Source organism: Ovis canadensis, chromosome 4 (assembly GCF_042477335.2).
Source record: "Ovis canadensis isolate MfBH-ARS-UI-01 breed Bighorn chromosome 4, ARS-UI_OviCan_v2, whole genome shotgun sequence".
Taxonomy (NCBI): Eukaryota; Metazoa; Chordata; class Mammalia; order Artiodactyla; family Bovidae; genus Ovis; species Ovis canadensis.
The window spans coordinates 134139935-134162127 of NC_091248.1; the positions used below are offsets into that span (position 1 = coordinate 134139935).

Here is a 22193-nt window from a genome sequence, read left to right on the forward strand (position 1 = left end):
CGAAAGCTGGCAGCGCCGCTGTAAGCACTGTCATGAAAGCCCGCCTTCTTTCCCATCCAGAAGGTTACGCGACTGCTCGTTGCGTCTGTAAACTGTTGTTTTCCATGGGCTTCGAGTCCCGGAGAGATCCAGAGCAGACTGGCCCCACTGCAGAAGGAACTCCCACCCGAGGGCCTGACAGCTGGCACACAGAACGCCCCGAAGGAGGAGTGCCCACGTCTGTTGGAGTGCACTCAGCTGTTGGGCACCCCCAACAGGAGGGTGCCGTAGGAGTACGGGGGTGCACACAGGCCCTCCAGGGGGCAGAGAGGTGCCCTGTCCTTCCACCCTGGCCCCCACTCGCGCCGGACACAGGGGGAGAGCCCAGAGGGGCTGCAGGCACGGGAACGTCCCCTGTGTGCGCCGGGACAATGAAACACCCCGACCCCGGGGCTGCAAGGGTCACCGCCCTGACCACAGGGCCACGAGGGTCACCACCCCGACCTGAGGGCTGCGAGGCTCACCTGGGCAGGTGGCCTGTCCAGCTCCGGCCCCGGGAGCGCGTCGGCGGTGGCAGCCTGGGACAGGGCCTCCAGGTAGGGCAGGTAGCGCTGCAGGGCCTCAGCCAGCATGCTGCCCTCCAGGCTGAGGCTCCGCTCGTCCGGGACGCTCTGCTTCGAGCTCCTGCGAAGGAGAGGGAGGTGTCAGGCGGTCTGTGGGCACAGTGCTGGCTCCACCCATGGAGCTCACGGCAGGCATGGGGGCGGCAGGGCCGTGTGGGCACTCAGGCACCAGGCCAGGCGATGAGGGCCTGACCCGCCGCTCACACTGCCCACGTCGGGGCCCTGTCTGCACCCAAGCCTGGTGCTGGCACACAGGGGGACCTGGTGAGCAACCCCGACTTCCTTTCTCAGCAGCCGCCCCGCCACTGGGGGCAGAAGCAAGCCGGAGTGGGGAGTCGGCCAGGACTTACTAAGTGCAGGGAGAACCTCAGCAGCAGAGAGGCTTCCCAGGCGGGGAGGGGAGACTGGTGAGCCCTGGGCCCGCCGCCCCCTGCCCTGGGCCTGTCTCTGTCAGTGGCCTCCCCTCCGCTCCCCACCCGGTGCCGAGGAGCAGGCACACGGAGTGAGAAGGTCGTGCTCACCCACCTCCCGGAAGCGGGGACCACAGGGGTCCGCCGGGCGTCGGCATGCTAGTCAGCTGACAGGGAGATGACCCCGGGCCCTCCTAGCGCCCCAGTGTGACCACAAAAGGCAGGCAGCAATCCCGGGAAGCTGCCTGGAGGAAGGGACCTTGTTCTTGTGGGTTTTCTGCATGGGGCCTCGGCCACAGTCAGCACTGGAAAACAGTGTCCGCTGAACAAATGAGCTTGGAAACACGTGGTAGACTCAGGTGACGTCGAGTTAGTGCAGAACCCGGGTCCCCACCGCTGACCTCGCAGAGGGCACCTCTCCAGCATCAGGAAGGGCGGCCCTGTGACCAGACTCTGCTGTCACTGGGGGTGAGTTTAGGACAACCAATGGCGGTGAAAGGCAGTGATGCAGGTCATGAACTTACTCGGGGAAAAAAAATGTCCTGTTTCCTTAATGAAAATGCATTTTAAAATCATGTAAAACACAGTACTCAGCCCCTGTCGGACTCGGACAACTGCAGGCATCGTCTGTGGGCAAAGGAGTGGGCAGGCTCCCGAGGCGGCCGCACACGGCTCACAGCGCGCTCTGCGGGTGCCCGGCAGGCGGGTGGCGACCGAGAGCCGCGGCCTGCGGACGGTGGCCCCGGCGTCCTCGCGGCTGCTACGTGCGCTTGGCGCTCACACAGGTGAACGCTGGGTTTCACCTGTGCTTGTTCTCGCGTTAACTGCCGGAAGTGCCCCCAGAGGTTGGAGGAGGCTAGCCCGGCCCCCCAGCAGAGGCCGAGGGCGAGTGTGCGTCTGATGACTGCCTGGTCTGTCCCGTCCTTCCCCTGGTGTTTGTGTTTGCAGAGACGTGGCTTTGCAGGAACAGCTGGATTTTCATGTTTCCTTACAAACGCATGTAGTGTGGTAAAAGTCGAGACACCTGCAGGAAAGGGCGGGCAGAAGTGGGCCTGCGGCGCCCCCGGCCAGGCGGGGAGGGTGGGCGGAGGGTGCGAGGAGGGCGGCGGAGTGTGCGGGGGAGGGCGGCGCCCCCAGCCAGGCGGGGAGGGCGGCAGAGTGTGCGGGGGAGGCCGTGGACACAGTGAGCAACAGGGAACCGGCTGCCTCTGCACGCCGGGAGCTGAGAGCAGGGCTGGCCTCGCTCTACGGCCAAAAGGCGGCCTGCAGCCTGTGTGCAGAGAGGAGTGCCCGCCTGCCTGGGTCTCCCGTGGGAGACCCGTGCCAGCCCCGGAGCCCCGAGGGTCAGGGCTCTGGAGCCTGTTATCACCGCCACCCTCTTCTCCGAGCTCCCTGGGACCAGAGCCTGCGCAGCTCAGACACGACCGAGGGAGCTCCCTAGGTGCCCAGGCAGGATCTTGCTGGGCTCGAGGGCCCAGCCCCCTGACCCCCGGCCTGGTGTCTTCTCGGATAGCAACCTGAAGAGGAGGGATCTGACCCATCGTCCAGGTGAGAGGGCGAGGCCTGGCGCATCCCTGGGTCTCACGATGATGCCAGCTCTTGTTGTGCCTGGAAACTGCAGTCAAAGCCAAGCTTCCTCCATGTGAGCGTCTCGCATGTATGTGTCTAGGTGTCTGTGTCTGTGTGTGTGTGTGTCTGTGTCTGTCTGTGTCTGTCTGTGTCTATGTGTGTGTGTCTGTGTGTTCCTAAGTGTGTATGTATCTAAGTGTGTGTGCCTGTGTGTCTATTTGTCTGTGTCTCTGTGTGTCTGTGTGTGTGTGTGTCTGTGTGTTCCTAAGTGTGTATGTATCTAAGTGTGTGTGCCTGTGTGTCTATTTGTCTGTGTGCCTGTGTGTGTGTCTGTGTGTTCCTAAGTGTGTATGTGTATGTAGCCAAGTGTGTGCCTGTGTACCTGTGTATGTCTGTGTGTTGTGCAGGTGGTGGGTGAGGCTGTGCTACTAACAACCATATCCACTTTCAGTGACCAGGGAGCAATGTTTTAAGTACTCTGCTCCAAATGTGACCGTTACCTACACATGGTAACAAACACCTGTCACCTCCATGTGGGTCTTTGCTGTGGTTTAGACACACTCTGGGAATGTTCCCTGGTGTCTGAGATGATAGAGAATCTGCCTGAGGTGCAGGAGACCTGGGTTCCATCCCTGGGTTGGGAAGATCCCCTGGAGAAAGGAACGGCTACCCATTGCAGTCTTCTTGCCTTGAAAGTTCCATGGACAGAGGGGCCTGGCGGGCTACAGTCCATGGGGGTCGCAAGAGTCACACACGACTGAGCGGCTGACGCTCCAGCAGTGTATGGGGTGCAGGTGGGTGTGATTTCCCACTTGGGGTCGCGGAGAACAGGCTCCTGGCCACTGTTTCCACAGGGAAAGTCTGGTTCTCAAGAACAGGCCACTGGTGTGAGGGGCTCGATACCCGTGTGTATTTCACACAAACTGGGACCTACAGAAAATCTTCACATTTGAGCTTAATTATCACAATTAACAAAACGGTCCTGTTATTATTTCTGAAGCCTTTTCGAGCTACAGTGGCTCAGACTTAATAGGATGTAAACGATCAGGAGCCACATGGTTCTTTGCATCTCAAATCATGGCTATAGCTTACCTGACCATTTTTTAATGGATGAAATTTCATGTTCTGTTTTGTCAGAGTGATTTAACTGAAGTCAGTTTACGTTTCTGGCACTTTGTCTATTGTTCTCACTAATTGCTAATCAATGCAGATAGAACCACCTCATAAACGCGCCTTTAAACTGTCTTACTCATCTTCCCGGGTGTCTGTGCTAGAGGACTGTTCGCGACACTCTAACACAGAACAGCGACGGGCACAGCCGTCACCATGCTGTGAGGTGTTGCAGGAATTAGCTGGCAGCCTGACTTCTGCCCTGTCATTCTCCTGAAGCGGGTCAAAACTTTGTAAGAGTCCATTTTCTACCTCGGAAGAGCAAGCGTGTCGTCGCCACTGGTCACTTTCCCACTCCGTGCACTGACCTTCAGGCGCCAATAACACGGGCTGCTTTGCGTTGTCCCTCAGTTTGCTAGAGGAAAAACCCCGAACTGTAAGTAGAATTGTTGCAAAGAGCACACCGCAGCCTGGCTCTCACTCCCTTTGTCCAAAACCCTGACCCAGCTCACCATCATTCATTTCTGGAAATGGTTATTTCTGACCGTTTTATTTTTCATGGAAGCAGAGCTCACAGCTCAGTCCCATCCTCTGGGGAACGAAGGGCAAGCAGGATTCTGGGCCCTGGGGTGACCCCTGGAGCACCCAGTGTCATGCGACCTTTCACCCGCTCCTTCTTTAGTCACCAGCCCTGGGCTGGACGCCCCCCTGGACACGGTCCGTGCCGGCTGCCAGGGCTGTGCCGGGACAGAGGCGGGGCGCCCAAAGGTGGGATTCCTCCTCCAAGAGCAACTCAGACCTGCCACTTCAAAACCTACCTGGAGAGCCTACAGGCGATGGCTGCGGACCAAGTGTAAAGTGAGAGACTCAGCTGCAAACACCAAAGGGGGTGGAAGCAGAGTCACGGTCACGGGGCAGAAGGGGCAGAGAAGGTAGGGGTCTCACGGAGATGCCCCAGGGGCTCTGAGAATGCCACCCGCCAATCAGAGCATCCAAAGGGCAGGCTTTTAGAGGATGAATTAGGCAGCAGAACCCAGAGGACACAGGCGTGGCAATACCAGTCGTAGAAAAGTGGGATCAAGACAAAGAGCAGTAAAGACGACAAAGGCTCCATCTAAACCACAGCAGGCGTGACGCCCACAGTGAGGAGGGGATGCTGATGTCAGAACCCCAGTGTGCGAAGCGAAATCACGCTAGAAATGGACGCACAGCTTACGGAAACAAGGGTTTGCCCGAGACGTTTCAATAAGTCAAAATGTAAATAAAGAATTTGACTCTGAATAATTTATATTTATACATAGTTATAAATTTTATGTCTAATTTAACCATCTATAAAAATGTGTACTCTTACATAGTGGATACAAGGTTTTTAAGCATCCACTGAAAATTAATAAACGTGGTATAAACTAGGCCACAAAGAAATCCCAAATTTCTAAAAAGAAAAAGCTGAACGTGTCACATTCTCTGATGAAAACGCAGTAAAAGCAGACGGTAATTAAACTCTAAAGGACATACGACTCAGACGAAACGCAAGCCTGCACTCGCTGCTCCCGCAGGGCACACAGCCGCAGCGGCCCACAGTCGAGAACAAAGGCAAGCGGCCCGTCGGCGCTGCAGGATAACGCCAGGGCCACGCTCACAGGCGGATGCACGGCCTTACGTGATGAAAGAGTAAGGGCGGACTTTCGGCTCAAGAGTCTCATTTAAAAGAGAAACAGTACTGAATCCAATGGTAGCAGAAAGAGGAAAGCCCAGGAGATAACTCTTTTTATAAACTGTGTTAAAGGGTAAAGGTAGAAGTCAACGGCAAAGTGTAATAACCACACATGCAATGAGCAAGTTTTAAGTGATAACAGTACTGTGATCACACTAAGTCAACACATTTGGGAATCCCTGTGAAAAGGATGAGAGTGCTCTGCAGAAATGTGAACGCTCCAAATTCACACAGTGAGACCTGTGAGCGTATTTCACCAATAACCTGAGAAGAATGGAAGTGGTACGGGATTTAACCACATAGAAAGATCATTTAAAGTATATACTGGGCAGCAGACAATTCGACACCAAAGAAAATTTAGCAGAAGGTTTTTGAAAAGAAGGAACATTATTCCATGCGTATCCACGTGCATTATTGTGTGTGTCTGTTTGTTTCCTGACAAACACTGATTCCCGTTCCGGCTGCTGAGTCACCAGCAGACGCCCAACGGGACACGCGGCATCTCCAATAAGGGAGCTCCTTGCAAAGACACAGCAGGACCGGGAGAACCACAAGCTCACGGTGGAGAATGGCTGGGTCTAGGGAGGGAGGGCTTGAAGAGGCAGAGCGGGGGTCCGAGTGGCCGTGGGCCGAGGTGGGTGTGCTGCCAGCCCTGCCCACCAGCCGGGGGTGAGTCTGCCCAAACCCGCTGAGCCTGAGGCCAACGCCTGCTGGTTTCCAGGAAGCCCGTCTCCTGGGGTGGAGTATGGGGGGGCGGCTACTGGGGAGCATCCCAGCGTGCCACCCCCGGCACGAGGCTCCGCCTTTAGAGCCAGATGGTTGGTTTATTCCGGTTCAACATCCTTGAGAAAGACAAGACCCATCCAGCCCAGGAGGCTATGAGCCCGGTTCCACTGGCGACCACACCTCGTTGACGGGTGGAACAGACCACAAATCTGCTTCTCCAGAGCGGGGCACGTGAAGAGCTACCAGCCTTACACAGAAGACTCCATACGGAGAGAAACAGCCCAGGAACATACAGAAACACTTCTGTACGGACACAGATCGTGCACAGGAAGTTCACGTAGAAAACTCCAACCTCTTCACATGTGTATTTTTAAACTTTCAATCTCACATGTAATCTAAAAAGCCACGTTATTTTTCATAGCAAATGGACAGTTGTTTTAAGTGACAGCATCACCAGTGGTAAGAACGTGGCCACCTGGGTGTTGCCCTCGTCCCTGCTGTGTGTCCTGGTCCCCCCAACCCCCTGTACCGTGGCCTCCTCGGTGGCGTCCGGGGTCACCTGTGACAGCGCAGCCCGCTCGGAGCCTCGGCGCTGGCAGGAAGGCACCTCGGGCTGCGTGAAGCACCCACGTGTCGCCCAAAGACCAGCACGAAGAGTGTGGACGCGCCCGGATGAACACGGACAGCCTGACTGCTTTTTGAGTGTTATTTTTACAGAACAGACTCCCAAGGCAGGTTCTCATTGATGAAGCTCAACAGACCGGCGAGGGTGACAAGGCAGAGCTCCTACCCACCCTCAAGACGCGCACAGCCTGGCCGGGGAGGGCTGCCCGGTGAACGTGCTCTCACGTCTGGTGCGTTGCCTCTGCGGGACCCGGCGGCCTGGCTGCCCCTCTGCTGGACGGACTGAGCAGGAAGGAGGAGGCCGATGCTTCTGCACTGGAATTACTGTACAAAGGCTGCAGGCAGACGCTGGGCTTCCCCACTAAACCGAGGGGGCGGTCCCTTCCCTGCTGCCTAACCTTGAGGAGTAGCCACCCGTCAGCTCAGAGATGGCAGCCAGCTCCCGCACGCTGCCCGTGGGGCACGCCTCCCCTCCCCGGGTCGGTGTCCTGCACAAGTGGGCAAAACATCCACACCCTCTGCACGTGTGTGGAGACGATGAGGTGGAACAAATCCGGCTCTCACGGCTGCTGTGCTGGGGGCCCGAACACAGATTCCATGGTTTAATTTGTTTTTTGTACTGAACTGAGCATAAATTCCTACTGGGAAATGAGAATTCTTGACCCTCCTGCTTTTAACCAAGGCTCTGGAGATGCAGACTCTCCAAAGGTCCCAGGAAGGGAGACAGACCCTTGGGCATGTCCGTTGTTGAGACCACCCCCTCGTGGGAGGGTCCCTGTCACACCTTCCCCGGGGGCCAGGACCCTGTGGTGGAGGGAGTCCCATCTGCCCCTTCCCCACATCCCAACTTCCCGGAGCATCTACACCAGAAAGACGGGGTTCTTTGCTCCATGAAACAAAGAGAGGGCTGGTGGACACAGGCCAGGGAAGAGACACGAACAGGTCCGCTTTACCTGGCGGGGCTGGACACCTCGGGGTGGCGCGGGTACGTCTGGGGAAGGCTGGCGAGTTCCCGCGCCATCACGCGCTGGGTGTAGTCATCCTGCCACGTGAGACCTGGAGAGAGAGTGGAGGGCACCGTGTTAGCGTGGAGGCCGAGCCGGAGCCCCGGCTGCAGTCCCCGAGTCACTGCTGCGGGTGCTTTCCCGCAGTCTCACCAATCAGCCAAGGCCCCTCTGCGGTTTCTTATGAGCTCTTCTCCTTATCAAATCCCAGCCCTTCACCCTAGACCAGAAATGTGGTGGGTGCTTTGCTATATGAACAACACAGGCGGAGCGGGGCCGGGCTGGACAGGAGGTTCACGCTATGGTCAGCAGACAGACTCTGTCCACGGGGAAGACGAGACCCTTCCCCCTGGGGAGGCCTGGCCACAGGAGGTGCTCCTCACCCAACAGTGAGCCAGCGGCCAGCACTCAGTGCCGCTCCGCCTGCTCGCAGCTGCCACGTCCTGGCCGTTTGCTCCTTGCAACCCTGACCTGCTTAAGAGCCACACGTTGGAAATGAAATAAGGGTTATTGTTACTATGAAAGCAATTATCATGGGGCTTAATGTACTGTATCTGGGAGCCAATTACGTTATATTTAATACTCAAATGTTATGACAAAGAGCTTTATAACAAGGGCGAAGTAGTTATGAAGGCAAAATCCACGTGTCTATGCATTAATTACATGCACTGTGGATCACATGATAATTATGCTCAGAATTACCAAATAACTCCCAAGAATAATTATTATGCAATTTGTACATTTTAGATCTTATGGTAACACTTTAGCACTTAGAACTACCCCATGCAATTATCCATAATTATCTAATCACTAAATATCATGTAATTACAGAGATATATTTTTATGCCCTGTACAAAAACACATTACCAAAAATCTTCTCATCAGGATGGCTGTGCTTGTTTGCGTGTGTGCGTGTGCGGGGAGCAAGAAGGTCCACAGCTTGCTGAGAACACTTTTTCTGGGCAGAATTAGAAGAACGTCTCACACATAAGCTGCCTTCATGAACACACTTCAGTAATTTTCAAATGCAAACCTAACATTTTTTAAAATTTATCAATGGCAAGATTCAAACAGCTCGATCACTTCTAAGTCTCAGAAGCCTGTGGCCCTATCCTGAGCAGGAGCTGCAGGACGTGCAGCTGTGGGCAGCTCAGCTTCTGCCCTGCAGGGAGGTGAAGTCGCTCAGTCGTGTCCGACTCTTTGCGACCCCACGGACTGTAACCAACTAGGCTTCTCCATCCATGGGATTCTCCAGGCAAGAATGCTGGAGTGGGTTGCCATTTCCAGCCCCACAGGCACCACCGCCCTTGCTTCTGGATGACATGCGCTCACTGTCAGCAAGCGTGCTCCACGTGACAGGCTCAGCGAGAAAGCACCCCACGTGAAATGTGCTTGTGTGGCTGTCACTGGCCCATTCCCAGAAGACCCACGAGTGAAAGCACATTTGCAACGCGAGCGTAGTGTCTAGCACCTCAGCCCGGAAAACAGGCCTGGTCTTCCTCCCCAAAGTCCGGTCTCCGCGTCGACGTTCACCAGGAACAGGAAGACTGAAGAGCACAGGAGGAACTTTTGGTGGAAGAAAGTTCAAGTTAAAGTTTAAGTAACAGAGCTTTGATAACATTTTTATCTGAAGAGTGCAGAAGTCATGCCAACTCTGGGGTCTGTATGGGCCGGAAGAAGGGCGCTGAACCCCTAGCCCAGACTGCTCAGCTGTCCTGGAGTGGGCAGAAAGAGGACGCTTGGGTAGAGAGTCAGAGGAAGGCGCAGCTCTGGGGGCTGGGCGTCCCCGGGAGAGACTGCCCCCGTCTGGAAGACGGTGAGACACACGGGCCTCGCTCACCCTGGCAGCACAGCCGGGCCCTGGGAAGCACTCGTGGGCAGCTGACAGCACAGAATCAGACGGCCAGGGGCCAAGAAACAGGTGCTGGGCCCCCGGGGCCTCCCCGGCTTGTGATCTCAGACTTGGAGCTGAGTCTCCAGCAGCCCGGGTGCCGGCCAGGCCCCAGCGAAGCCGCCTGGCTCCAGGGAGAGGGTCAGGAGAGGGGCCACTGAGCAGCTGCAGGCAGAACAGCTCCACTCCCAGCAAGCACCGCAGAGGCCCACAGGCGGCCTGGGCGCCCCCTCCTGAGGCCAGGGGCCCTGCCAGTGTCGGCACAGCGGCTGACGGAGAGGGGTCTTTCCTCCCCACTGGGGGGTCACACCTCCGCGGGCCCCAGTGGAGACCAAGCAGGGGCTCAGACTCCCACCGACCCCACTGCCCAGCAGTGAGGACAGGAGCCGGCCCTCAGGGTCCGCAGAGCTCTGGGGGGCACCCGGGCTTCTACCTCCACCGGCAGCAACAGGGCCCCCACCCTACCTCGGCAGAGCAGCGCCAGGAAAGGCAGCTCCTGCACGAGTGTCCGTGAAATCTGGAGTCTCAACATAGAACCCAACGCCCAGGCTTCCACAGAAAACCACTCTTGCCAAAACCAAGGGAACCTCAAACTGAAAAAAAGACACTCCGCAGATACCAACACTGAGACGCTGGTCTAATCTGACAAAGATGTAACCCAGCCACGATACAAATGCCTCAGGGAACAGTCACGAACATTCCGGAAAACAAATGAAAAGTGGGAATTCTCAGTGAAGAAATAAAAAGGACCAAGTGAAAATGTTATAACTAAGAATACAATAACCAAAATATACAGCTCAGTGGATGCACTTCATTGCAGGATGGAGGGGACAGGGAGACGAATCAGGGACCTGGAGGAGAGGACAATAGAAGTCACCCAATGCCAGCAACAGAGAGAAGACAGTCTGAAAAAAAAGGACAGAGCCTCTGGCTGTGGGGCTAAAACAAAAGAACTAAGGTAATGTAAGATCCCAGGAGGAGAGGAGAAAGAAGGCGGGCTGAAGAACCACTCAATAATAATCATCATCATGGCTGAAAACTTCTCAGTTTTGGCAAGAGATAAACTTGAAGCTCCAATATCTCGGCCACCTGATGCAAAGAGCCAGCTCATTTGTAAAGGCCCTGATGCTGGGAAAGTTTGAAGGCAAAAGGAAAAGGGGACGACAGAGGATGAGATGGTTGGATGGCATCACCAACTCAGTGGACATGAGTTTGAGCAAATCCTGGGAGACACTGAAGGACCAGGAAGCCAGGCGTGCTGCAGTCCACAGGGTCACAGAGAGTTGGACACGACTTAGTGACTGAACGATGACATAAACCAGAAGATCCCCGAAGCCGAGCACCCACAGAGGATAAACCCAAATCTCCTCCAAGACACATGACAATTAAACTCCTGAGGCCTAAATGCAAGAACAAATGTTGGCCACAGCCAGAGAAATGATGCCTTAGCTACAGGGAACATGATTCAAATGACAGAGGATTTCTCATCAGAAACCAGGGGGGCCACATCAAATCACAGGGCATTTTCCAAGAGCTAAAAGGAGAAGCTGCCCGTCCCCAATCCTGACAGGCGGCCAACTCAGATCCTGGCAAAAGTGCGGTTCAGGAATGGCAGGGCAAAGGAGGCCTCCTCAGATAAGTGAGAATGAGAGCCTGCTTTACCAGCAGACCTGCCCCAGAAGGACTGCTGAAGGAACCTCCCTAAATAAGGTGACGGCAGAAGGAACCTTGGGACATCGGGGGGGGGGGGGGGGAAGCATGAAAAGCAAAGACACGATGACTGTGAGGAGTGCCCGTCTCCGGAGCTTCCTAAGGCTTGCTGGGCCATAAGCAACACCATGATGCGCTCCTCAGTGTATGCAGAGGGAATATTCAAAGTAATGATAAAAACAGGGGAAGAGTCATAAAGGGAGGCAAGGGTTCTAGACCCCACTCAAAACGGCAAAATCACCACACCAGTAAACTCTGAGAGTTTCGTATATACAGTGCCCCATCTATACCAACCCCTAAAAAGGTGAACAAGAGGCAAATCTGCAGAGACGTTAAAATGGACTGTAAAAACTGTTACGCTAGAGTAACGTAGGAAACAGAATACAGATGAAATAGAACAGGTAGAAAACAAAAAATAAGCGTTTAAGTGAAGTTAAGCCGCTCAGTCGTGTCCGACTCTTTGTGACCCTGTGGACTGTCGCCCATCAGGCTCCTCTGTCCATGGGATTCTCCAGGCAAGAGTACTGGAGTGGGTTGCCATTTCCTTCTCCAGGGGATCTTCCCGACCCAGGGATCGAACCCAGGTCTCCCGCGTTGAAGGCAAACGCTTTACTGTCTGAGCCACCAGGGAAGTCAAAAGAAAACAGAAAGTAAGAGTTTAAGTCTTAATAAATCAATAATTACATTAAATATAAATAGGTTAAGTAAACCTATGAAGACAGACACTGACTGAGTGGATTAAAAACGCATGACCCAACTATATTCTGTTAATAAGAAACTCACTCCAGTATTTGAGCGGAAGTAAAAGGATAAAAAAACACATATCGTTAATCAAAGAAAAATAGCAGTAGTTAGTGTAATAGCACATGAATTGTCTTCAAAAGAAAGAAACTTACTAGGGACACAGACATAACATAAAGATGAGAGGGTAAGTTTGCCAAGAAGGTATGTCAGTTCTGAATGTATACGCGCTCAACACCAGAGCTGCAAATAGGGGAAGCAGAAACTGAGAAAACCCCCACATTCTCATCGTCTCAGGCACCTTCTTAAACATGTGCATCTTCATCCAACTAAGGTGGGCCATGTCCTGGAACACAAATAAAACTCAGCAGAACGAAAAGAACCAAAATCATTCAGAGTATGTTCTCCAGTCACAACGGAGTCAAACTAGAAATCAATAACATAACCACAAGAAAAGTCTCCAAACACGTGCAACTTAAACAACACTCCTAACTAAGCCACAGGGTGAAGCGAATCCAAGGAGAAAATACACCGAGCTGGGTGAACGTGAGAATACAGCATACCCACACCTGTGTCTAAAGCTGCATGGCTAAAGGCGCACTGAGTGAAATTTTCAGCACTAAATACTTAGATTAAAAAGTCTCAAATCAATCATATAAATTCCCACATGAAGAAGCTAGAAAAAGGAGAGCAAAATAAACCCAAATAAGTAAAAAGAAGTAAAGAGAATGAATCAATAAAACTTCAGTGTAAAAATAGAGAAGTCAGTGAAAATATAAGCTGCTTCCCTGAAAAGATCGGTGAAATTGGCAAACCTCCAGCAAGACTGACAACGGAACAGGGAGAGAAGCCACGATCACCATCAGCAGCGAGACAGGGACGGCAGTGCAGGCCCTGCAGACCTCCAAGGAGACAGGCAAGGCCCCCCCCCCCAGCAACTGAGATGGAACGGACCCACCCCGGAAACACAAACCACCACAGCTCACCCAGTATGAAGCAGATCGTTTGAGAGCCCTATAATTGTTAGACAAGTTGAATTCTTAATTTAAGACCTCCCCAAAACAAATCTCCTGACCCAGATTATTTCCCTGGATAATTCTGCCAAACATCTAAGGAAGAATCAGTATGAGTTCTACAGAATCCCTTCTGGAAAACAGAAAAGGAGGGAAAAGTTTCCATTTAACTTTATGTAGCTAATATTAGAAGGCAATGGCACCCCGCTCCAGTACTCTTGCCTGGAAAATCCCATGGATGGAGGAGCTTGGTGGGCTGCAATCCATGGGTCACTAACAGTCGGACACGACTGAGTGACTTCACTTTCACTTTTCACTTTTATGCATTGGAGAAGGAAATGGCAACCCACTCCAGGGTTCTTGCCTGGAGAATCCCAGGGACGGGGGAGCCTGGTCTCTGGGGTCGCACAGAGTTGGACACGACTGACATGACTTAGCAGCAGCAGCAGCAGCAGCAAATATTAACCTGAACCAAAAGCAGACAAACACTGCACCACACACACAAAAGAAACCTGCAGACTCACATCCTTCATGAATATTGACATAAAGATCCATAAGATAATATCAACATGCCAGATCCAGCAACATATGAAAACCATTACACAGCATGGGGTTTATTAAAGGGGCGCAAGACTGGTTTAATACAAAGTAAATCAATTACTTCAACACCTTTTTATGATGAATATTCATCCACTTGATACTGAACATCTGTCCACACAGGCCCTACAGCTGCCATTGTACCTAATGGTGAGAAACTAGAACCCTTCCCGCTTGGATCAGGAATGAGGCGAGGACGTCCTCTCTCAGCACTGATCCCAGCAGAGCTAAAAGTTCTCAGCAGGGCAATGGGGCAAGACAAGGAAATACAAGGCAAAGATACCTATTTCCAGATAAGATAATTTCCCACGTGGAAAATTCCAATGAATCTACAAAGAACTCCTAGAAGAATTGATGCTTTCAAACTGTGATGCTGGAGAAGACTCTTGAGAGTCCCTTGGACAGCAAGGAGATCCAATCAGTCCATCCTAAAGGAAATCAGTCCTGAATATTCATTGGAAAGAATGACTGATGGTGAAGCTGAAACTCTAATACTTAGGTCACCTGATGTGAAGAGCCAACTCGTTGGAAAAGACCCTGATGCTGGGAAAGATTGAAGGTGGGAGGAGAAGGGGGCGACAGAGGATGAGGGGGTTGGATGGCATCACTGACTCCATGGACAGGAGTTTGAGCAAGCTCTGGGAGCTGGTGATGGACAGAGGAGCCAGGCGTGCTGCAGTCCACGGGGTCGCAGAGAGCTGGACACGACTGAGCCACTGAACAACAATGAACTAGAAACAGCCCAGATGCTGCCCAGTGAGCGAGGGGGAGTCAAGCAGGTCTGTCCAGACTGTGGATTGGTTAGTTCTCAGCAATAACAACCCAGTGAGCAAAAGGGAGGGACCACAGACACAGCCACAACATTCTGCCCCGTGAAAAAAGCCAACCCAAACAGCTACACGCCGCGCGACTTCACTTACACAACATTCGTAACCTACTCTGCTCCACCGCAGGCAGGCACTCCAGAGGCCAGCCGGGACACCTGACCCCTGACCCCTTACAGTCAGCTAGGGTCCAAGCTGGACTGTGATGACTATGTAATAAAGTTGTCAGCAAACATCTGTGGAAAATAGAGATGCGGAGAGACTCACTGGGATGAGGAACTGGGAGAAACTTCAGAGAGAAAAGTGGTATTCGAGCCAATGTTGGAAGGATACACAGAATTCTGACGGACAGAGAGGGGCTGAGCAGAAATGGAAGGGCGCAGCCAGGGCGGGATGCAGTCGGCAAGGATGTAAGTCCAGCGGGGCACAGGAGGGCCCGGAGGGTCGGTGTGAGGCCACAGCAGGCCTGGACACCACACCAGGAGGGCTGGCAGTCTGCACGCAGTGCAGAGCCAGAACAGTATTCTGAGCAGGAAGGTGCTGTGTGCAGGGGAGGGGGGAGACCAGGAGAGGGAGGGGGGAGGCGAGGAGGGGGGAGGGGGGAGGCCAGGAGGAGGGGGGGAGGGGGGAGGCGAGGAGGGGGGGAGGGGGAGGCGAGGAGGGGGGAGGGGTGAGGCCAGGAGGAGGGGGGGAGGGGTGAGATCAGGAGGGGGAGGGGAGGGGAGAAGGGTGAGGCCAGGAGGGGGAGGGGGGAGGCGAGGAGGGGGGAGGGGGGAGACGAGGAGGGGGGAGGGGGGAGGCCAGGAGGAGGGGGGAGGGGTGAGATCAGGAGGGGGAGGGGAGGGGAGAAGGGTGAGGCCAGGAGGGGGAGGGGGGAGGCGAGGAGGGGGGAGGGGGGAGGCCAGGAGGGGGAGGGGGAGGCGAGGAGGGGGGAGGGGTGAGGCCAGGAGGAGGGGGGAGGGGTGAGATCAGGAGGGGGAGGGGAGGGGGGAAGGGTGAGGCCAGGAGGGGGAGGGGGGAGGCGAGGAGGGGGGAGGGGGGAGGGGGGAGGTGAGGAGGGGGAGGGGGGAGGCGAGGAGGGGGGAGGGGGAGGGGGGAGGTGAGGAGGGGGAGGGGGGAGGCGAGGAGGGGGGGAGGGGTGAGGCCAGGAGGGGGAGGGGAGGGGAGACCAGGAGGGGGAGGGGGGAGGCGAGGAGGGGGGAGGGGGGAGGCCAGGAGGAGGAGGGGGGAGGGGTGAGATCAGGAGGGGGAGGGGAGGGGAGAAGGGTGAGGCCAGGAGGAGGAGGGGGAGGCGCAGGGGGAGGCCCGCGCCTCAGGCAGCAGACTCCAGGCAGGGACACCACCCTGCTGGTGACGAGCTTCCTCAGGTGTAAAAGGACCGTCTCACGTTTGCCACAAGCCAGAGATCAGACCAAAGGTGTTTCATTCACTCCGGCCCACGGCCCCCCTGTAACTGAGGCACCCATGGAAACAGCAGGTGGACGGGACCCCCGTGGGGGAGTCTGGCCTCTCCAAGGCGGCCGAGGCCCCAGCCCCTGCATCTCGGGCACCCACAGGCAGCTCCCAGCGAGCGCGAGGTTCCAGGCCGTGCTCGGTCACGGGCTGGGCGTGTGGCCCGAGGGGTGCCAGCAACGTCCTCCTCGGGCGTCAGAGCCCCAGCAGAGAAGCCTCATCTGAGGAGCCTGATCCAGCGGGCCCCTCGACACAGAACGGCACCCCCCGAAGGAGCCCCAGGTGGGACCTGCTTGCCGGGTATGCCAAGGGCACAGCGGCAGCACCAGTTCTCCTGAGACCTGGACGCACCCACCAGGCTGTGAGCAGGACCCGGAGGCTGCACAGGAGGGGTGGGTGCAGGACCCGCAGTCCTGACAGAGTGCCCGTTACCACCTGCCTGGCACCGCGAGCGCCGAGTCCCCCAGAGAGCCCGCCTGGGACACGATCTCAGCCACACCGAGGCCCAGCGACAGAGGCAGGGACACAGAGGTTGGGATGCCGCCTCCCTGAGCCCTAAGTCGGCATGATGCGGCCTCCGTGGTGCGCAGACGGTGACGGGTCTGGACACCACACAAGTGGACGATGTGGGCGAGGCTCGACACAGACGGATGGCTCTATCTATTAGACTTGTCTGCCAGGAGCCAGCCCGAGGAATCCCGCCCGCGGCAAAGGTCATGAGGCTAAGGGGCACGACAGGCAAAGGCAAGTCAGGCCTTAGGGGAGCCTCGCTGGACCTGCTCGTGCATCTGCCCCCAAACCAGAGTCTGCCTGCCTTACTGTGTTATGCTTTCCACCTACTCTTCTGACATTGACAGGGGGCTGTCCCCCACCACCTTTTTCTGGAAAAGTTAATTTAGCGCTTTTAGATAATAAGTCTCCTGGGCATAATAAGAGTGTTTCAATCCAAAAACCCCTCTGATGGCTTTCTAGCCTGCCTGCTAGACTCGTACAGCTGCGCGTGTGATTGTTTGCGGCCTCCTGACCACGAGAGGCACAGGAAGCTTAAAACATCCGAGGAACGTAGGGGCTTCCGAGGAGTCAAAATCATTAGAATAGGACTGATTAAGAGTTTCATTTGTTGAGCCAATACTTGCTGCCAAGTTTTCATATCTTTTATTTGTTAATATAGTTGGTATGTAGAAAAAACAGGTAGTAAGTAGGGAAAACTGCTAGACCATTCAGGTATGACCTAAATCAAATCCCTTATGATTATACAGTAGAAGTGAGAAATAGATTTAAGGGCCTAGATCTGATAGATAGAGTGCCTGATGAACTATGGAATGAGGTTCGTGACACTGTACAGGAGACAGGGATCAAGACCATCCCCATGGAAAAGAACAAAAAAGCAAAATGGCTGTCTGGGGAGGCCTTACAAATAGCTGTGAAAAGAAGAGAGGCGAAAAGCAAAGGAGAAAAGGAAAGACATAGGCATCTGAATGCAGAGTTCCAAAGAATAGCAAGAAGAGATAAGAAAGCCTTCTTCAGCGATCAATGCAAAAAAATAGAGGAAAAGAATGGAATGGGAAAGACTAGAGATCTCTTCAAGAAAATTAGAGATACCAAGGGAATATTTCATGGAAAGATGGGCTCGATAAAGGACAGAAATGGTCTGGACCTAACAGAAGCAGAAGATATTAAGAAGAGGTGGCAGGAATACACAGAAGAACTGTACAAAAAAGATCCTCAAGACCCGGATAATCACGATGGTGTGATCACTCATCTAGAGCCAGACATCCTGGAATGTGAAGTCAAGTGGGCCTTAGAAAGCATCACTATGAACAAAGCTAGTGGAGGTGATGGAATCCCAGTTGAGCTGTTTCAAATCCTGGAATATGATGCTGTGAAAGTGCTGCACTCAATATGCCAGCGAATTTGGAAAACTCAGCAGTGGCCACATGACTGGAAAAGGTCAGTTTTCATTCCAATCCCAAAGAAAGGCAATGCCAAAGAATGCTCAAACTACCGCACAATTGCACTCATCTCACATGCTAGTAAAATCATGCTCAAAATTCCCCAAGCCAGGCTTCAGCAATACGAAAACCGTGAACTTCCTAATGTTCAAGCTGGTTTTAGAAAAGGCAGAGGAACCAGAGATCAAATTGCCAACATCTGCTGGATCACGGAAAAAGCAAGAGAGTTCCAGAAAAACATCTATTTCTGCTTTATTCATTATGCCAAAGCCTTTGACTGTGTGGATCACAATAAACTGTGGAAAATTCTGAGAGAGATGGGAATACCAAACCACCTGACCTGCCTCTTGAGAAACCGGTATGCAGGTCAGGAAGCAACAGTTAGAACTGGATATGGAACAACAACAACGACTGTATATTGTCACCCTGCTTATTTAACTTATATGCAGAGTACATCATGAGAAATGCTGGGCTGGAAGAAACACAAGCTGGAATCAAGATTGCTGGGAGAAATATCAATCACCTCAGATATGCAGATGACACCACCCTTGTGGCAGAAAGTGAAGAGGAACTAAAAAGCCTCTTGATGAAAGGGAAAGAGAAGAGTGAAAAAGTTGGCTTAAAGCTCAACATTCAGAAAATGAAGATCATGGCATCCAGTCCCATCACTTCATGGGATATAGATGGGGAAACAGTGGAAATAGTGTCAGACTTATTTTTTGGGGCTCCAAAATCACTGCAGATGGTGTTTGCAGCCATTAAATTAAAAGACACTTACTCCTTGGAAGAAAAGTTATGACTAACCTAGACAGCATATTCAAAAGCAGAGACATTACTTTGCCGACTAAGGTTCGTCTAGTCAAGACTATGGTTTTTCCTGTGGTCATGTATGGATGTGAGAGTTGGACTATGAAGAAAGCTGAGAGCCGAAGAATTGATGCTTTTGAATTGTGGTGTTGGAGAAGACTCTTGAGAGTCCCTTGGACTGCAAGGAGATCCAACCAGTCCATTCTGAAGGAGATCAGCCCTGGGATTTCTTTGGAAGGAATGATGCTAAAGCTGAAACTCCAGTACTTTGGCCACCTCATGCGAAGAGCTGACTCATTGGAAAAGACTCTGATGCTGGGAGTAATTGGGGACAGGAGGAGAAGGGGATGACAGAGGATGAGATGGCTGGATGGCATCACTGACTCGATGGACGTTAGTCTAAGTGAACTCTGGGAATTGGTGATGGACAGAGGGGCCTGGCGTGCTGCAATTCATGGGGTCGCAAAGAGTCAGACACGACTGAGCAACTGAACTGAACTGAACCGAGCCCTGGTATTAGTAACATTAGATCTTTGAGTTGCGTGCTTTCTTTGTTATAACCCACTGTACCTTTGTTCTACAGGAATGTAACTTTATTTAGTACTTTGAGGGTGATACAGATTAAAGAAAAAACGCTTCAAGAGAAAATGAGTTTTCTGGTTGATAGACATTTATCTAGGAATAGAGCCATAAAAATGTTAACAGGCCCCCTGGCCAGAAGATGATGTAAAACCACCTAAGACTTTTTGTATACAGGAAGGTATGCAAAAAGAAAGCCTGGTCTCAATGAGAGTCAGGACTGCTGCCCCTGCATAACTCCGCATATTCCATTATTTCTTTATGGACAACTTGGGGTATATAAGCTGCTTTGGAACATGAAGTTGTGGGTCTGGCACAGATGCTTGGCTCCCCCATGTCGTTTTTTCTCCCTTTTCTGGCTGAATTCCCATCTGGAGTGTGGAGGCTCACCGTGTGTACTTATTTGCCCTGGCTTCTAAGACCCACGCGAGAGGGAGCCCAAGGCGGCGCACCCTCTGCTATTCAAGCGGGTGCCGGTGGCCTACGTAGACGGTGCAAACCCCTGTCTCGGAGTTTTATTGGTTCTCTGCATAAACCAAGTTATTCAGCCTCTTTTCTCCACTAATTTTCCTACTCCACGATTCTTTCCTAATCTCTCTTCATATCCTTGAGTAAGTAAGTCTTTCCCCGCCGACTCCATCCCCGCTTCGAATTCCCTGGATCCACCGGGGCTGGACCCTGGCACTTGTTTAAGACACACTCTCTCCTGCCTCTGGTTCATGAAGTGAGAGAGTGAGCGGAAGCCGCTCAGCCTTGTCCAGCTCTTTGCGACCCCACGGACCACACAATCCAGGCAAGAACACTGGAGTGGGAGGCTGTGCCCTTCTCCAGGGGAAGTTCCCAACCCAGGGATCGAACCCAGGACTCCCACACTGGCACGTGGAGCACGATACGATGCCCACAGGAGTTGAGGGCCGCACTCAAGGGAAGGGGTCAGGCACCAGCGTGCCGAGACGGGAGTGCGACTGGGCTCTGGCGGCGGCCGTGTTGGAGGCCCAGTGTGGTAGGGGCTCCTGTGACCTGGAGACAGCTTCCTTGGGGTGAGCAATGAAGAGAAACAGGAGGTGTCGTGGGCTTCAGGCTCGTGTCCCCCAAATCCACGTGCTAAACCCCAGCCCGGGGGGGGGGGGGCGTCCCCGGGGGGCGGGGCCTGGGGCGGGGCTGAGGACCCTGCAGGAGGCCGCCTGGTGGGACCAAAGCCCTTAGCAGAAGAGGACTCCGCCCCCTGCCGGCTTATCAGGACGGAGGGAAGGCGCCGTCTGCAACGCAAAACGCGTGTCCGCCCCAGCGACAAAGCAGGGCGCCATGACCTTGGACCTCTGGCCCCCAGACTGTGCACAGCTTCCGCCCCATCTGGGGCTCCACTCAGAGAGGAATGAGGCAGAATATGTTCAGTGAGCAAGGTGAGCGTGTAGGTCCCGGGCCTGATCACACACCCGAGGATGGTGTGAGCTGCGGCGCTGGTCCGGGGCAGGTGCCTGAGGGTCACAGCCACACCAGGGCCACGACTCCGTGGTCTGGGCTCCCGGGCACCTCGCAGGACACCCACGCTCCACATGAGAGGAGGCCTGAGTCCAAGGTCCTGTCACCTGCCTGAGCCAGCCTCTCCGTTGCCATGGCAACCCCCGCACTGTAGCCCCTGGGGCAGGTGGAGGGTGGGGTCTGCAGCCTGGACCCCACACCCGCCAGCTCCAGCACGGCTGCCTCACAGCCACTTCCACCATAGAGTCTGGGCTGGGGCAGGGGCGGAGCTGGCCCCCTGGCATCAATGACACCCCCGCCCCCACACCTCTGGGCTGGCCAGGCGATGGGAACAGACAGCTCTGTGCGGGCGGACTGGCGTTTGTTTCTCCTTGGTTACTTGTGCGCAGTTCCTGGCACCCCGCAGGGCAGAGCTGACCCCATCCTCACCTCCACACTGGTTAAGGCAGCCAACGACGCTTGCGTTCCCCAACCATCTCGAGGGACGCAAGCCCAGCGCCCAGCCCCCGCCATGGTCCCTGGGCAGGGTTCAGAGGACAGGAGGGGTCAGGGTGTGGTCACAGCTGAGCACGGAAATCGAGGGATGCTGGGCAGTTGATCCAGGGAAGTGTTGGCCGGGAAACAGCACAAGCTCCCTAAACAAGGTGGGTGATGTAATGTGCAGACCCAAGGCGGGCCTCTGCCTGCCCCGACCCAGCCCTCCCACCGCTGCCCAGAGAAGAGACAGACAAACCCGCTGCCCAGATGGACACCGCCCACTCAGGGAGGCCTGCCTTTCTTCCCGGAACTGAGGCTCACTGCGGAGGGGTCCATTCGACCTGGGGTCCCTCACCTCCTCGTCACAACCCAGGAACCAAAGAGGAGGTGAGGGCACGGCTGCCCCGCACCGCATGAACTGTGCAGAAGTGTACTCCCCCTCATGCCAAGCCCTTCACGTGCGCATCGAGCGCTGATGCCGGGAGAGTTTACCATAAACTTACGATCTCTGCTCCCATTAACTGACCTCCTCAGTCAGGCCGTGTCACATCTGGTCAGCTGAACCTGGGCAAACACAGGCGCCCAGGCTGAGCCAGTAACCAGAGCAGGTCTGGTCACTGGCCACCAGAGAGCTAGCTAGCTGGTCAGTTGTTAGGCTGTCCCTTCAAAGGACTCTTGGCGGGTCCCATGATTCCAGGCACATGTGTTGCTTCTACAAAGAAGCCTGCACAGACCAGGACATCCCAAGACTGCCCCCCAGGCGGGCTGCCCCCCTCACATGGCACCCGGCCCGGTCAGCACAGCACAGCTTGCGGCTGACCCTGCTCCTGCCCACAGCAGCTGACAGGTCCGAGGCTAGGATCTGGGACTTCTCCAGGCCAGTGCTTCAAAAGGAGGCAGACACTGAGA

At 54.4% G+C, this 22193-nt stretch overlaps 1 protein-coding gene across 1 annotated transcript in view; it reads right to left on the reverse strand.

The window, feature by feature from the left end:
• Positions 1 to 22193, reverse strand: part of PTPRN2 (protein tyrosine phosphatase receptor type N2) — a 624228-nt gene that overhangs the window by 409851 nt on the left and 192184 nt on the right. The window contains exons 4-5 of the mRNA XM_069587259.1: positions 7709 to 7811; positions 504 to 663 (exon numbers count right to left, since the gene is read on the reverse strand). Coding sequence (XP_069443360.1) covers positions 504 to 663; positions 7709 to 7811 — 263 coding nt within the window. The remainder of the gene's footprint in view (positions 1 to 503; positions 664 to 7708; positions 7812 to 22193) is intronic.